At 44.8% G+C, this 16588-nt stretch overlaps 1 protein-coding gene across 3 annotated transcripts in view; it reads right to left on the bottom strand.

Annotated features, from left to right (window-relative positions):
* The window catches only part of ptprfa (protein tyrosine phosphatase receptor type Fa), a 516187-nt gene that overhangs the window by 2361 nt on the left and 497238 nt on the right, over positions 1–16588 (bottom strand). For all 3 annotated transcript variants that reach the window (XM_051711353.1, XM_051711352.1, XM_051711351.1), the window contains 4 exons: positions 12281–12407; positions 11886–12011; positions 11633–11787; positions 99–234 (listed from right to left, as the gene is read on the bottom strand). In XM_051711353.1, the coding sequence (XP_051567313.1) occupies positions 99–234; positions 11633–11787; positions 11886–12011; positions 12281–12407 (544 nt within the window). The remainder of the gene's footprint in view (positions 1–98; positions 235–11632; positions 11788–11885; positions 12012–12280; positions 12408–16588) is intronic.

Genomic DNA, 16588 nt, shown 5'->3' on the forward strand with positions numbered 1-16588 from the left:
AAATGTTTACAGAGTAAACAATGACAGAATTTACATTTTTGGGTGAACTGTTCCTTTAACACAAAAGATGTGAGAATACCAAGCTAGTGTGACTTTACCTCTGTCTGTACCATGGCAGGTCTCTGTGTGCGCAGCGTTTTTACGGTCTGGAACATGTCCACCACTCCTTCATACCTCATCCGCTCCAGCACGATACTCAGAGTGATAAATACTCCTGTTCTGCCCACACCAGCACTGAGACACACACACACACAGACAGAGATGTTCAGTACACACAAACAGGCAAACAGTGTAAAAATCTAGTTATTAATAACCAGGGCATTTTTTTTCCCAGTTTTTCACTGAAGGAATACAAAGAAGATTATTATTCAATACTGTTCATTTATATGCACTTACAGTTGTGCTCAAAAGTTTGCATACCCTGGCAGAAATTGTGAAATTTTGGCATTGATTTTGAAAATCATGCAAAAAAACATCCTGGTTAATTTCGTAACCTCCATTCCCTGATGTTGTGTCAATGTAGTGAGACTAGGGGTCACTCTTGGGAGCCCCAAACACCTCTGCTTTTTTTAATAAAGGCCAATGAGAATTGGTGAGTGGAATTTGCATGCCACTCCCCCGGACATACGGGTATAAAAGGAGCAGGTATGCAACCACTCATTCAGGTTTTGTGCTGTGTGCCTCGTAGCCAGCGCACCAGGCCGTCACGTAACCTCCCCCAACGCTCTTATGAGCGGCGAACATGCTTGTCCTGGATCAACGGCTGAAACCTCCACAAGGTGAGCAGTACTACCAACAACTCTAGGCAGTTGATGTGCCAACGCAGCCGCGGGCCAGTCCAAGAACCGGTTGCTGTGTGCCTGTTGCATACGGTGCCCCAGCCCGTCTTGGAGGCATCTGTTGTAACCATGACGCGCCTGAAGATCTGCTCTGGAATGATCACGTCAGACGTACTGGCAGGTGGGGCCTCGCGGCGTGGCGGAGCTCGAGGTGCCACATCGAGGGGACTCGAGCCACGTGGCCGTGCTGAGTCCAGGGACATCGAAACACTTACCTGGCTCCTGCCCCCCACCATAAGATTGGTTGAGGGGGAGGAGGAATCTCGTCCCCGTAGCCCACTGGAACCAATCCTGTGTGGGCGTGTTTGTGCCACAGCTGGGCGCACAGGGGCAGGGGGTCCGCTGCTGGAGCACCATACCTGCCAAAATGGGATGGTGAACGTGACGACGGCCGTGTGCACCGGATATGTGACCCAGGAGACAAGTGAACCATTCTTTTGTCAGGCTTTTGGGTGCTGCAGCCTCCTGGGCACGCAGCGACAAAAGATTCTCCTCCCGGCCCTCCACCGGGGGATGGAGTGGTCTGTCGACCAGCCCAGAGAAGTGGATCTCCTCACCCTGGGTTGCCCATCTCGGGGGCGCTTCGAAGCCTTCCTCGGGTTCTTTGTGGCCGGCCGCGAGATGGGTGGCATCTGCTTGCTGCGGAGGGCTCCACGCCTTGTTGCTGCAGGAGGACGCCCATGGCGACGAGTGCTGGGGCAGGATATGTTGTAAAACCTCTGTCTGCTTCTTCACCGCCGAGAACTGCTGGGCAAAGTCCTCGACGGTGTCGCCAAACAGGCCAACCTGGGAAATGGGGGCGTCAAGGAACCATGCCTTGTCCACTTCTCCCATCTCGACAAAGTTGAGCCAAAGGTGGCGCTCCTGGACCACCAGGGTGGATATTGCCTGCCTGAGAGACCATGCCGTGACCTTCATCGCCCGGAGAGCTAGGTCGGTCGCCGAACGCAGTTCCTGCATCAATCCTGGGTCAGAACTACCCTTGTGCAGTTCTTTTAGCGCCTTGGCTTAGTGTACTTGCAGGAGAGCCATGGCTTGCAGGGTGGAGGCGGCTTGTCCAGCGGCACTGTAGGCTCTAGCCTTCAGGGACGACGTAAACCTACAGGCTTCGGACGGGAGCTTCGGGCGCCCGCGCCAGGTGGCGGCGCTCTGCGGACACAAGTGCACCGCGAGTGCCTTGTCCACCTGGGGGATCACCGAATACCCCCTGGCCGCTCCGCCATCGAGGGTAGCGAGAGCGGGGGAGCTGAAAGACCGGGACCCTGCAGTAAAAGGTGCCTCCCACAATCATGTCAGCTCCTCATGCACTTCCGGGAAGAAAGGAACGGGGGTGGGGCGTGGCCTGCGCCCAGTGCCCAGGAATCGATCGTCGAGCAGCGAGGGTTCAGGGGAGAGTGGAGGGTTCCACTCTAGCCCGACAGTCGCAGCCACCCGGGAAAGCACGTCCGTCATTTCCACGTCGGTGTGAGGCTGGGCAACCGTTCCCGAAAGAGGAAGCCGAGCCGAAGCCTCTGCGTCAGACTGGATGAGCCCGCTCTCCGATGCTGCGCTCGATAACTCATTGTCTTCCGGAGCTCCGAACGAGAAGTCGAACTGGCGCTGAGACGAGCCACCGGTCCCGTGCGAGAGCCCGATCGGGGCAAGTGAGCGTGCTGGGAAATGGGAGGTCCGTGGGGGGATACCCGGCGGAGGTTGTCCAATTGATGTCCCCAAAAACATTTTCTTATGAAAGCAAGCCGTGACCGCAACGTTGCCATGGCCATGTTCTCGCAATGAGGACATGACTCATCCACAAACGATGTCTCCACATGGGCAGTGCCCAGACAAGTAAGACAGCGATCGTGGCCGTCGGAAGTGGAGAGATAAAGACCGCAACCAGGAATAACACACAAACGGAAAGGCATCTTTAAAAAGACACGTCTTTAAAAAGACGTTCCATGTGTGCCGCTCTTTCAAAAAGAAAATATACTCTTTTAGAATATACTCTTTTAAATGTTCTGCCAAAGCGCCCAGGGGCGTTCTCTGCAAACCAGTGGAGAAGCCGCTGAAATGCGCCGTAAAATCCAGCAGAGAGAGGTGAATGAACTCGGCGGATGAATTCAGCTCAATGAATAGAACCGCTCAGCTCTGAAGAGAAAATCTGAATTAGTGGTTGCATACCAGCTCCTTTTATACCCGTATGTCCGGGGGAGTGGCATGCAAATTCCACTCTCCAATCCTCATTGGCCTTTTTTCAAAAAAGCAGAGGTGTTTGGGGCTCCCAAGAGTGACCCCTAGTGTCACTTAATCGACACAATGTCGATTAAGTGACAGATAGGGAACTGTCTTTTATTTAAGGATAGTGATCATATGAAGCCATTTATTATCACATAGTTGTTTGGCTCCTTTTTAAATCATAATGATAACAGAAATCACCAAAATGGCCCTGATCAAAAGTTTACATACCCTTGAATGTTTGACCTTGTTACAGACACACAAGGTGACACACACAGGTCTAAATGGCAATTAAATGTTAATTTCCCACACCTGTGGCTTTTTAAATTGCAGTTAGTGTCTGTGTATAAATAGTCAATGAGTTTGTTAGCTCTCACGTGAATGCACTGAGCAGGCTAGATACTGAGCCATGAGGAGCAGAAAAGAACTGTCAAAAGACCTGCGTAACAAGGTAATGGAACTTTATAAAAATGGAAAAGGATATAAAAAGATATCCAAAGCCTTGAAAATGCCAGTCAGTACTGTTCAATCACTTATTAAGAAGTGGAAAATTCGGGGATCTCTTGATACCAAGCCAAGGTCAGGTAGACCAAGAAAGATTTCAGCCACAACTGCCAGAAGAATTGTTCGGGATACAAAGAATAACCCACAGGTAACCTCAGGAGAAATACAGACTGCTCTGGAAAAAGACAGTGGTTGTTTCAAGGAGCACAATACGATGATACTTGAACAAAAATTAGCTGCATGGTTGAGTTGCCAGAAAGAAGCCTTTACTGCGCCAATGCCACAAAACACCTTGACACGCCTCACAGCTTCTGGCACACTGTAATTTGTGGAGTGACGAGACCAAAATAGAGCTTTATGGTCACAACCATAAGCGCTATGTTTGGAGAGGGGTCAACAAGGCCTATAGTGAAAAGAATACCATCTCCACTGTGAAGCATGTTGGTGGCTCACTGATGTTTTGGGGGTGTGTGAGCTCTTAAGGCACGGAGAATCTTGTGAAAATTGATGTCAAGATGAATGCAGCATGTTATCAGAAATTACTGGCAGACTATTTGCATTCTTCTGCACGAAAGCTGCGCATGGGACACTCTTGGACTTTCCAGCACGACAATGACACTAAGCACAAGGCCAAGTTGACCCTCCAGTGGTTACAGCAGAAAAAGGTGAAGGTTCTGGAGTGGCCATCACAGTCTCCTGACCTTAATATCATCGAGCCACTCTGGGGAGATCTCAAACGTGCAGTTCATGCAAGACTACCAAAGACTTTGCATGACCTGGAGGCATTTTGCCAAGATGAATGGGCAGCTATACCACCTGCAAGAATTTGAGGCCTAATAGACAACTATTACAAAAGACTGCACACTGTCATTGATGTTAAAGGGGCCAATACACAGTATTAAGAACTAAGGGTATGCAGACTTTTGGGGTCATTTCATTTTTTTCTTTGTTGCCACGTTTTGTTTTATGATTGTGCCATTCTGTTATAACCTACAGTTGAATATGAATCCCATAAGAAATAAATGTGTTTTGCCTGCTCACTCATGTTTTCTTTAAAAATATATTACCAATTCTCCAAGGGTATGCAAAATTTTGAGCACAACTCTATGTAACAATCTGACCCTAAGCAGAGGGGTCTTGTATCACCATGAAGGGGTTTATTTTGTGGTAATGGCCGATTAACCATAAATAATCCTGTATATTACATGGCTACTTGCCACACAAGTAAATAAATGGAGGTGAAATATTGATTTGAGTTTAAGTTATTTAATTATGTGACCAGAAAGAGATTGCAGACATGAAATGAACACACTATCGGAGATTGGTTGCAGGGACAGCGGTCAACTATACAGTTTATTGGTCATTATAATTTATGCAAAACTTTTTGACCATTTAGAATCAAGTGTTCCAGAGAACCGTGTTACCTACATGTACTTTTACTAGGGCTGTCAATCGATTAAAATTGTTAATAGAGTTAATTACATGATATGCTGATTAATTAATCAAATTAATCACAATTAATCGCATATATAAATATTTGGTGAGAGAGGTTTTCAAATAACAAAAAATCTAAACATAATGATTAAATAATTATAAATAGTTATATTTAAATAATTATAAATATATATTATAGATATAGTAATTCAGATAATTAAAATGCATTACATTATTGTGGCAGATGACTGCACTGAAGCATTGAGGCAAAACAAAGAGTGGCTTTAGAAGGCATTATATTGTTTACAGTTGAAGTCAGAAGTTTATATACACCTTAGACAAATACATTTAAACTCAGTTTTTCACAATTCCTGACATTTAATCGTAGAAAACATTCCCTGTCTTAAGTCAGTTAGGATCACTATTTTAAGTATGTGAAATGTCAGAATATTAGTAGAGAGAATAATTTATTCCATCTTTTATTTCTTTCATAACATTCCCAGTGGTTCAGAAGTTTACATACAATTTGTTAGTATTTGGTAGCATTGCCTTTAAATCATTTAACTTAGATCAAACATTTTAGGTAGACTTCCACAAGCTTCTCACAATCAGTTGCTGGAATTTTTGCCCATTCCTCCAGACAGAACTGGTGTAACTGAGTCAGGTTTGTAGGCCTCCTTGCTCGCACACGCTTTTCCAGTTCTGCCAACAAATTTTCTATCAGATTGAGGTCAGGGCTTTGTGATGGCCACTCCAATACCTTGACTTTGTTGTCCTTAAGCCTTTTTACCACAATTTTAGAGGTATACTTGGGGTCATTACCCATTTGCGACTGAGCTTTAACTTCATGGCTGATGTCTTGAGCTTCAATATATCCACATAATTTTCCTTCCTCATGATGTCATCTATTTTGTGAAGTGCACCAGTCCCTCCTGCAGCAAAGCACCCCCACAACATGATGCAGCCACCCCCATGCTTCACAGTTGGGATGGTGTTCTTTGGCTTGCAAGCCTCACCCTTTTTCCACCAAACATAACGATGGTCATTATGGCCAAAAAGTTCAATTTTTGTTTTATCAGACCAGAGGAACTTTCTCCAAAAAGTAAGATCTTTGTCACCATGTGATACAGTGGGCAAAGAAACACAGACATTGGTCAACAGATAATTGGAAAAGAGTGTTATGGATCTTAACCCCATTGAGCTTTTGTTGGATTAGCTAGACTGTACAGTGCATGAGAAGTGCCCAACAAAACAGCCACACCTATGGCAAGTGCTATAGGAAGCGTGGGGTGAAATGTCACCTGAGTATCTGGACAAACTGAAAGCTGGAATGCCAAGAATCTGCAAAGCTGTCATTGCTGCACGTGGAGGATTTTTTGATGAGAACACTTTGTTGTAGTTTAAGAAGTTCAGATTTTTTTTCAAATTGTAATAGTAATTTTTCACATTATTAATGTCCTGACTATACATTGTGAATAAACGTACCAATTTCTTTCCACAAGAGGAAAATCTGTACATTATTCCAAACTTTTGGCTGCCAGCGTGTGTGTGTGTGTGTGTATATATATATATATATATACAGTGGTGTGAAAAAGTGTTTGCCCCCTTCCTGATTTCTTATTTTTTTGCATGTTTGTCACACTTAAATGTTTCAGATCATCAAACAAGTTTAAATATTAGTCAAAGATAACACAAGTAAACACAAAATGCAGTTTTTAAATGAAGGTTGTTATTATTAAGGGAAAACAAAATCCAAACCTACATGGCCCTGTGTGAAAAAGTGTTTGCCCCACCTGTTAAAACATAACTTAACTGTGGTTTATCACACCTGAGTTCAATTTCTCTAGCCACACCCAGGCCTGATTACTGCCACACCTGTTCTCAATCAAGAAATCACTTAAATAGGACCTGCCTGACAAAGTGAAGTAGACCAAAAGATCTTCAAATGCTAGACATCATGCCGAGATCCAAAGAAATTCAGGAACAAATAAGAAAGAAAGTAATTGAGATCTATCAGTCTGGAAAAGGTTATAAAGCCATTTCTAAAGCTTTGGGACTCCAGAGAACCACAGTGAGAGCCATTATCCACAAAACATGGAACAGTGGTGAACCTTCCCAGGAGTGGCCGGCCGACCAAAATTACCCCAAGAGCGCAGCGACGACTCATCCAAGAGGTCACAAAAGACCCCACAACAACATCCAAAGAACTGCAGGCCTCACTTGCCTCAGTTAAGGTCAGTGTTCATGACTCCACCATAAGAAAGAGACAGGGCAAAAATGGCCTGCATGGCAGAGTTCCAAGATGAAAACCACTGCTGAGCAAAAAGAACATTAAGGCTCGTCTCATTTTTGCCAGAAGACATCTTGATGATCCCCAAGACTTTTGGGAAAATACTCTGTGGACTGATGAGACAAAAGTTTAACTTTTTGGAAGGTGTGTGTCCCATTACATCTGGCGTATAAGTAACACTGCATTTCAGAAAAAGAACATCATACCAACAGTAAAATATGGTGGTAGTAGTGTGATGGTCTGGGGCTGTTTTGCTGCTTCAGGACCTGGAAGACTTGCTGTGATAAATGGAACCATGAATTCTGCTGTCTACCAAAAAATCCTGAAGGAGAATGTCCGGCCATCTGTTCGTGACCTCAAGCTGAAGCGAACTTGGGTTCTGCAGCAGGACAATGATCCAAAACACACCAGCAAGTCCACCTCTGAATGGCTGAAGAAAAACAAAATGAAGACTTTGGAGTGGCCTAGTCAAAGTCCTGACCTGAATCCTATTGAGATGCTGTGGCATGACCTTAAAAAAGCAGTTCATGCTCGAAAACCCTCCAATGTGGCTGAATTACAACAATTCTGCAAAGATGAGTGGGCCAAAATTCCTCCACAGCGCTGTAAAAGACTCATTGCAAGTTATCGCAAACGCTTGATTGCAGTTGTTGCTGCTAAGGGTGGCCCAACCAGTTATTAGGTTTAGGGGGCAATCACTTTTTCACACAGGGCCATGTAGGTTTGGATTTTGTTTTCCCTTAATAATAACAACCTTCATTTAAAAACTGCATTTTTTGTTTACTTGTGTTATCTTTGACTAATATTTAAACTTGTTTGATGATCTGAAACATTTAAGTGTGACAAACATGCAAAAAAATAAGAAATCAGGAAGGGGGCAAACACTTTTTCACACCACTGTATATAAGCAATATCACATGTGCAAGAGTGCGATATGGCCCTACATCAGCACTGCTGTAATTCGGCCACAGGCATGAGGCCACATGCCATGTGCCGTAGGTAATCACAGGTGGTTTAGGGCCATATAGCACGATTGCGAGTGTGATATTGCTTATATACAACAGTTCAATGAACAAGTACATTTTAAAAAAATGAAGAAAAATTGAGTCGGTCATAAAAACACATTTGTGCATGGAACTACTTTCTTACGCGGCGGATCAGAATCTGTCGTTGCTGGTTCAAAACAAATGATGTGTCCAAGCCTTCGTTAGTAATTCAAAAATTTCACTTCAGAAATTGTATCATGGCTTGTGCTGTTTCTAACAAGTTATTGGATAAACAAGGATGGATGGATGGATGTGTGTGTGTGTGTGTGTGTGTGTGTGTGTGAGAGAGAGAGAGAGAGAGAGAGAGAGAAACGGAGCGTGTGCGATCAACTGTTGCCACTCCCAAGCAGAGATGCTGTCAGCTTTCTGAAGATCAGCTTTCTCAGTGGAAAAATAGCCGTCCAAGCAGGGGTATTTCTCCCTATTTCGCGGTAGCCGGTGTGCAAGAGCCAATCACTACAGAAACCGCAATGTCCTCCATTTTAAACAGTGTGTCTGCTCCAATGTGGAAAGTCCGATAACAGGTAAGCGCCTTCAGTTTGTGTAATTAATCAGTCTGTTGTGTCTCTCAGCTGTGATGAGCCGTAATGCTGAAATTGTCAGTTTAAAGCCATTTAAAGCTATTTCCTAGCTTTAGTAGTAGTAATACAAGCGATCATATAGTGCTGTTTGTAAACACTTGCTGACGTGGATTCACTTTGCGTCACCTAACTGGCTCATATTGCACATAAAAATGATCTTTTGCCACCACCTGCTGGCTAACATATGTAATGTAAAAAACAAACAAACAAAAAAGACAAACAGTAGCTCTTAACACATCTGCACTGCTCTAACACTTTAGTTTAGAACTGCACAAACACAAGCGGAGTGATACACACACAGTGAAGCAGATCAGACCATCAGTGCTCATGGAATGTCTCTCGTCCAATCAGATTCAAGGACCGGAACTAACTGTTTTATATATATATATATATATATATATATATATAAATTCGGCAAAAAAATAAACGTCCTCTCACTTTCAACTGCTTTTATTTTCAGCAAACTTAACATGTGTAAATATTTGTATGAACATAAAAAGATTCAACAACTAAGACATAAACTGAACAATTTTCACAGACATGTGACAAACAGAAATGGAATAATGTGTCCCTGAACAAAGTGGGGGTCAAAATCAAAAGTGTGGCCACCAGCTGCATTAAGTACTACAGTGCATCTCCTCCTCATGGACTGCACCAGATTTGCCAGTTCTTGCTGTGAGATGTTACCCCACACTTCCACCAAGGCACTTGCAAGTTCCCAGACATTTCTTGGGGGAATGGCTCTAGCCCCAGATGTGCTCAATGGGATTGAGATCCGGGCTCTTCATTGGCCATGGCAGAACACTGACATTCCTGTCTTGCAGGAAATCACGCACAGAACGAAAAGTATGGCTGGTGGCACTGTCATGCTGGAGGGTCATGTCAGGATGAGCCTGTAGGAAGGGTACCACATGAGGGAGGAGGATGTCTTCCATGTAACGCACAGCGTTGAGGTTGTCTGCAATGACAACAAGCTCAGTCCGATGATGCTGTGACACACCGCCCCAGACCATGACGGACACTCCACCTAATCCCGCTCCAGAGTACAGGCCTCGGTGTAACGTTCATTCCTTTGATGATAAACGCGAGTCCAACCATCACCCCTGGTGAGACAAAACCACGACTCGTCAGTGAAGAGCACTTTTGGCCAGTCCTGTACAAACCAACGTCCAACGAAGGTGGGTTTGTGCCCATAGGCGACGTTGTTGCCGGTGATGTCTGGTAAGGACCTGCCTTACAACAGGCCTACAAGCCCTCAGTCCAGCCTGTCTCAGCCTATTGCGGACAGTCTGAGCACTGATGGAGGGATTGTGCATTCCTGGTGTAACTCAGGCAGTTGTTGTTGCCATCCTGTACCTGTCCTGCAGGTGTGATATTTGGATGTACCGATCCTGTGCAGGTGTTGTAACACGAGGTCTGCCACTGCGAGGATGATCAGCTGTCCTTCCTGTCTCCCTGTAGTGCTGTCTTAGGTGTCTCACAGTACGGATATTGCAATTTATTGCCCTGGCCACATCTGCAGTCCTCATGCCTCCATGCAGCATGCCTAATGCACGTTCACACAGATGAGCAGGGACCCTGGGCATCTTTCTTTTGGTGTTTTTCAGAGTCAGTAGAAAGGTCTCTTTAGTGTCCTAAGTTTTTATAACTGTGACCTTAATTGCCTACTGTCTGTAAGCTGTTAGTGTCTTAATGACCGTTCCACAGGTGCATGTTCACTAATTGTTTATGGTTCATTGAACAAGCATGGAAAACATTGTTTAAACCCTTTACAATAAAGATCTGTGAAGTTATTTGGATTTTTATATATAATGTATGTATACACAGTATATATATACTGTATGCAGTATACTGTATATATATACAGTATATTTTTTCAAAGCATTTTCAGAAGTTCAGTCTACTAAGAATATACTGTCTAATCCCTAAATTATAATTATTCTAATGTGCTAATTTAGTACCCAATAAACCTGTCTTATTAGAATGGATTGTGCTACTTACTGGAGTGTGGAAATTGCAATAGATTGTATTTTTTTAGTTGCTGAAGTATTGAGTTCACTTGGATTTCTTACAAGTTGTTTTACACTTAAGTCAAATTTTGGTTTTAAAAATGGCCAAAAAGACTTTCTCTTGAAATTCATCAATCTATTTTTATTTTTTGAGAGATGAAGGACTTTCCATGCACTACTTCTTAAAGATATCAAACTAGATCTAACCAATATAAGAGAAGGAAGTGGATGGCACACGTGCAAAACAACAAGGAGACAAGCACATCACAGGTCCTAAACTAGCAGCTTCAATGAGCAGTACATGCCAAACACTTACACTGCTGCAAGTAGATGATTCTTGAATGAACAGAAAGTTTAAAAAATACAGCATTTCTTTTGATAAAAATAGTCATTTGTAACATTGTAAATGTCTTTAATGTAATTCTTGATCAATTTAATGCATCTTAGGCGAACAATGATTGTGAAAATGTCCCCGCCCCCCAAAAAAACTAAAACAAAAAAATGGTAGTGTATATTAAAACATCTCTGTTTTAACAGTATCCTACTTGCAAGTCGCGAGACAAGGAAGGATTGCACAACTAGTCTAATAACAAGATTATTCCTAAAATAATTAATCCCAGCAAAATCATCGTGAATATATCTTAAATATTTTATATATCGGCCAGCCCTACTGCTTCAAATACACACGTAAATAACAGTGTTTGTTTGTTCTCACCTGCAGTGAACAGTGATTGGTCCATCCTGTCCGAACTGCTCCTTGGTTTTGTGGACTTGGCCAATAAAATCAATGAAGCCCTCTCCTGTCTTTGGCACACCTTGTTCCGGCCAATCAGTGAACTGGAACTGGCGGATCGTTCTGGACTGGCCATCCTGAGTCAGAGAGCGAGAGGAAGAGTGTTTTAAAGAACGTTTGTAAAAAAAATAACAGCACAGCTCGAGTTCCATTATAACATTCTGGCGAAACCTACCCTGGCGTCTGTGACTTTAAACTCTCGTAAGATGTACTGCGGCATGTTGTATTCAGCCATGGGGTCCACGACAAAATACTGGTATCGAGCAGATCTCTCGGCAGGCCAGTACTGATGACACTTCTCCTGTAGAGCGCAAAAACACATGCTTGTAAGGGCCTTTTCACACTTTACTTACATTATTTTCATTGCTCTGTCCCAACGTGAGTTTAATTCCACCCATCCTTTCTGAAAATCTCTTTTTGAATGTTTTTTTTTTTTTTTGACAGGAAAATGATGAGAGTAGTAGCACCTGTAATTGGAAAACAGCTTTTACACCAACTAAATGAACTAAACAATGTCGAACAGACTCTGGTCGGCACCAGAAGCTCTAGTGTGAATAAGTGTGAACTCACCCGTCCCATCTCTCTGAGCTTTGTCAGCATTACTATGATGGTGGAGTTGTGCTCCCACAGCATTCTCCAGAAGTCTTCTGTGGTTTCAGCAAGAGGACCCTGTGTGGCTATATATGCCTTCTGCTGCCTGAAGGAACACAACACGTGAAGATACCATTTAAATACACAAACAACAAACACACATTTACTCAGAGAAAGCGGTCTGAGATCTGATTGCTTTAAGGGATAAGTCACCAAAAAATGAAAATTCTGTCATTATTTACTCACCCTCATGTCATTCCTACGGAGCTCATTAGAGGACAGAGAGGGATTTAAAACAATAGTTTTGCATTCCCTTGCAATACATTTACAATGGTTTTAATATCCTAATACTGTGGTAACTGTGATTGTAGTAACCACGTTTTTTGGTGGAAACCATGGTTCTACTAAAGTAATATTGTAGTTACCATGACTGTAGTAGGCTAACCATGTTTTTTTTGGAGGAAACCATGGTTACTGTAATAAAACCATATAGGGACCATATAGCGTGATAGGGACCAAGGCAATCACAAGGAGAATCACACCATGTAGAAGGAATGGTATTCCAAAAAGATGTTCATTTCATCAGAGGTACAAAATGTGCAAATAAATAGTGTTTAAAAGCAAACATAAAACCAAGGTTACAGACAAAAATAAAATAAAATAAAAAATACAAATAAACAGTCTAAAAGCTAGACAGTTTTTGGTACTAAGAGCAGAACCTTCTCCCCTTCCTGAACTATGGAGGCCAGAGTTAAAACAAACACTAATTACTACAATAAGTAGGACAGATAAAAACATTTGCAAAATAAAACAGTAAAGATCTCTTTAAATAGCTAAAATAAGTGGTTCCCACAGGTGGGCGCTTCCAAATATTTACGCACACTTGCAAAAAACAGAAAATTTGACATATAAGAGGTCATTGTACTATAAAAACATACTGTAAGTTTCAGAACTCAAAACTTCCTCCTCACTGCAAAAAGAGCATTAGTTGAAACCAAGCTGCCAAAACGACTTATTTTCTACTTCCTCCACACTGTGATGTCACACTGTGGTAGACATTTGGTAATGCCTAATTTACCTTATTACTTCCGTAGCCCCGCCCAGTAGCGGTGAGCAGTGAGATGGCAATGAGAGAGCAGGTAAGTCAAGCCAATCATAAAAGTGGGCATTTACTGTCAAGTCTTAAAGGAGAGGAGCACCAAAACTGAACATTTCTGACAGAAGGCCAGAATGAGAGTGGAAAATTATCATGTTTTACAAATATATGACTGTTTTTGTGCTGTACTTACTATAAGTTAGCCATTCAAGAACATTAAAATAATAAAAAAAAGGCATGTCATGACCCCTTTAAAATAGCAAAACCCCAATAAATATAGCAAAATGATGAGTAAAACAACAAATACGTCCTTTAGACATTAAAATCCTGTGATGGAGACTGACTCACAGGCTCTCTATCATACATAGTAACCACAAAATATTTTTTTTTTTTTTTTTTTTTTACCATAGTTTTACCATTTTCCTGTATTATTACTATGGTTTCACTATGAATATCATGGTTATTTATTGTGAGGGAACGCCCTGGTTACTTTCGTAACCACCGTTCCCTGATGGAGGAAATGAGACATTGTGTCGATGTAGTGACACTAGGGGTCACTCTTGGGAGCCCCAAACACCTCTGATCTTTGAAAAAAGGCCAATGGGAATTGGCGAGTGGAATCTGCATGCCACTCCCCCGGACATACGGGTATAAAAGGAGCTGGTATGCAACCACTCATTCAGGTTTTGTGCTGAGGAAACGAGACCAGGTCCCGGCCATTTCAGCGGGTAGTTCAGCATTGTGGCAAGAGGGACACAACATCTTGTTCCCTCCATCAGGGAACGGAGGTTACGAAAGTAACCAGGATGTTCCCTATCTGTCACTCACTCGACGTTGTGTTGATGTAGTGACACTAGGGGTCCCTATACAAAACGGCACAACTAGCTGAACTGTGTTATGTGGACTGGCGGTGCGAGATGGGCAGACCGCTGTGTGCCACATAGCCAGTGCACCAGGCCGTCACGTAACCTCCCCCAACGCTCTTATGGGCGTCGAACGGTCCTTCGGGAACAAGTCTCTTTTCTCCCCAAAAAGAGTGGAATTTGTTAACCGACTGGGGGCCCATAAATGTCTACGTCAGGGGGGTGTCACTCCCAAAGGGAAGACACCACGGAGACCACACCCCGCCCAGTGAGGGGGGGGGGGGGGTATTTTGAGTGGAATTACGTCACATGGCCTTACCGAGTCTTGTCGGAAGTATGTCAAGTGGAGAAGTCGCATGGTAGGTCCTACCCGAGAGGGGAGGAACTCTACAAACACAGTGACCGGGGGCAGAGGAACCTCTGCCCAAGGAAGATGCAGTTTACCAACAGGGAAATGATTTAGTGGCAAATATACATCACATGGGGTCACCTGTGGGTAACCAGCATATGTGGAGCACCTACCCCAGTACAGGGCACATGTACTGGGCCGGCAGAGAGTTTCTCCGCAATCTCATCTGTCACAGGGCTAAGGAGGAAAGCCATCCAGGGATCACCACTTTGTGAACACTACTGGGCATCAACAGTGCACATCTTCACCTCAAGGGAGGGAAAGGCGCTATACGCAAGCGGTACACCCTGCCACCTGTCCTGGAACTTACCTGTTCATACCTGACAAAACACGGGACGAAACCGGCTCAACCCGGAGATTGTAGAACCTCGCAAAGGTGTTGGGTGTTGCCCAGCCCGCTGCTCTGCAGATGTCTGCAAGAGAGGCGCCATTGGTCAGGGCCCAGGAGGCCGCCACACCCCTGGTAGAATGGGCTCATAGCCCCGCGGAGGACGGCATGTGCTGAGCATGATATGCCATCACGATGGCGTCAATTATCCAATGGGCGATCCTCTGTTTGGAGACAGCGCTTCCTTTCCGCTGTCCGCCAAAGCAGACAAAGAGCTGTTCAGAGTTTCTAAAACTCTGCGTGCGATCCAAATAGATGCTTAAAGCGCGCACCGGACACATCAATGCCAAGGCTGGGTCTGCCTCCTCCTGGGGCAGCGTTTGCAGGTTCACCACCTGATCCCTAAATGGGGTCGTGGGAACCATGGGCACATAGTCCAGTCGGGGTCTCAGGATCACATGAGAGTAGCCCGGGCCGAACTCCAGGCACGTTTCACTGACAGAGAACGCCTGCAGTTCCCCTACCCTCTTGATGGAAGTGAGCATAGTCAGGAGGACAGTCTTCAAGGAGAGTGCCTTAAGCTCAGCTGACTCCAACGGCTCGAAGGGAGCTCCCCGTAGTCCCCAAAGGACTACAGAGAGATCCCATGAGGGAATGAGGCACGGTCTGGGGGGGTTCAACCTCGTAGCGCCTCTCAGGAACCTGATGATCAAGTCGTGCTTCCCCAAATACTTACCATCCACTGCATCGTGATGTGTCGAAATGGCGGCTACATACACCTTCAAGGTGGAGGGGAACAGCTGCCCCTCCAACCTCTCCTGCAGGAAGGAAAGCACCGATCTGACTGCGCATCTCTGGGGGTCTTCGCGTCGGGAAGAACACCACTTAGCGAACAAACACCACTTCAAGGCATACAGGCGCCTCGTAGAGGGAGCCCTAGCCTGAGTGATCATATCTACCACCGCGGGTGGTAGGCCACTTAGGTCTTCTGCGTCCCGTCCAGGGGCCAGACATGGAGATTCCAGAGGTCTGGTCGTGGGTGCCAGATGGTGCCCCATCCCTGAGAAAGAAGGTCCTTCCTCAGGGGAATTCACTGGGGGGGGGGGCTGTCTCGAGGAATGTGAGGGTCAGAGAACCATGTTTGGGTGGGCCAGTAGGGTGCTACCAGGACGACCTGCTCCTAGTCCTCCCTGACCTTGCACAGGTTCTGTGCAAGTAGGCTCACTGGGGGAAACGCATATTTGCGTAGTCCTGGGGGCCAGCTGTGTGCCAGCGCATCTATACTGAGGGGTACCTTGGTCAGGGCGTACCAAAGCGGGCAGTGGGAGGACTCCCGGGAAGCAAACAGGTCTACCTGTGCTTGACCGAATTGACTCCAAATCAGCTGGACCACCTGGGGGTGGAGTCTCAACTCTCCCCTGAGTGTGTCAGCACATCCGCTGCGGTGTTGAGGTCGCCCGGGATGTGAATGGCTCGCAGCGACTTGAGGTGCTGCTGACTCCAGAGGAGGAGACGTTGGGCGAGTTGTGACATGCAACAGGAGCGTAGGCCACCTTGGTGGTTGATGTATGCCACCGTTGCCGTGTCGTCT

This window comes from Myxocyprinus asiaticus, chromosome 12, assembly GCF_019703515.2.
Source record: "Myxocyprinus asiaticus isolate MX2 ecotype Aquarium Trade chromosome 12, UBuf_Myxa_2, whole genome shotgun sequence".
NCBI lineage: Eukaryota > Metazoa > Chordata > Actinopteri > Cypriniformes > Catostomidae > Myxocyprinus > Myxocyprinus asiaticus.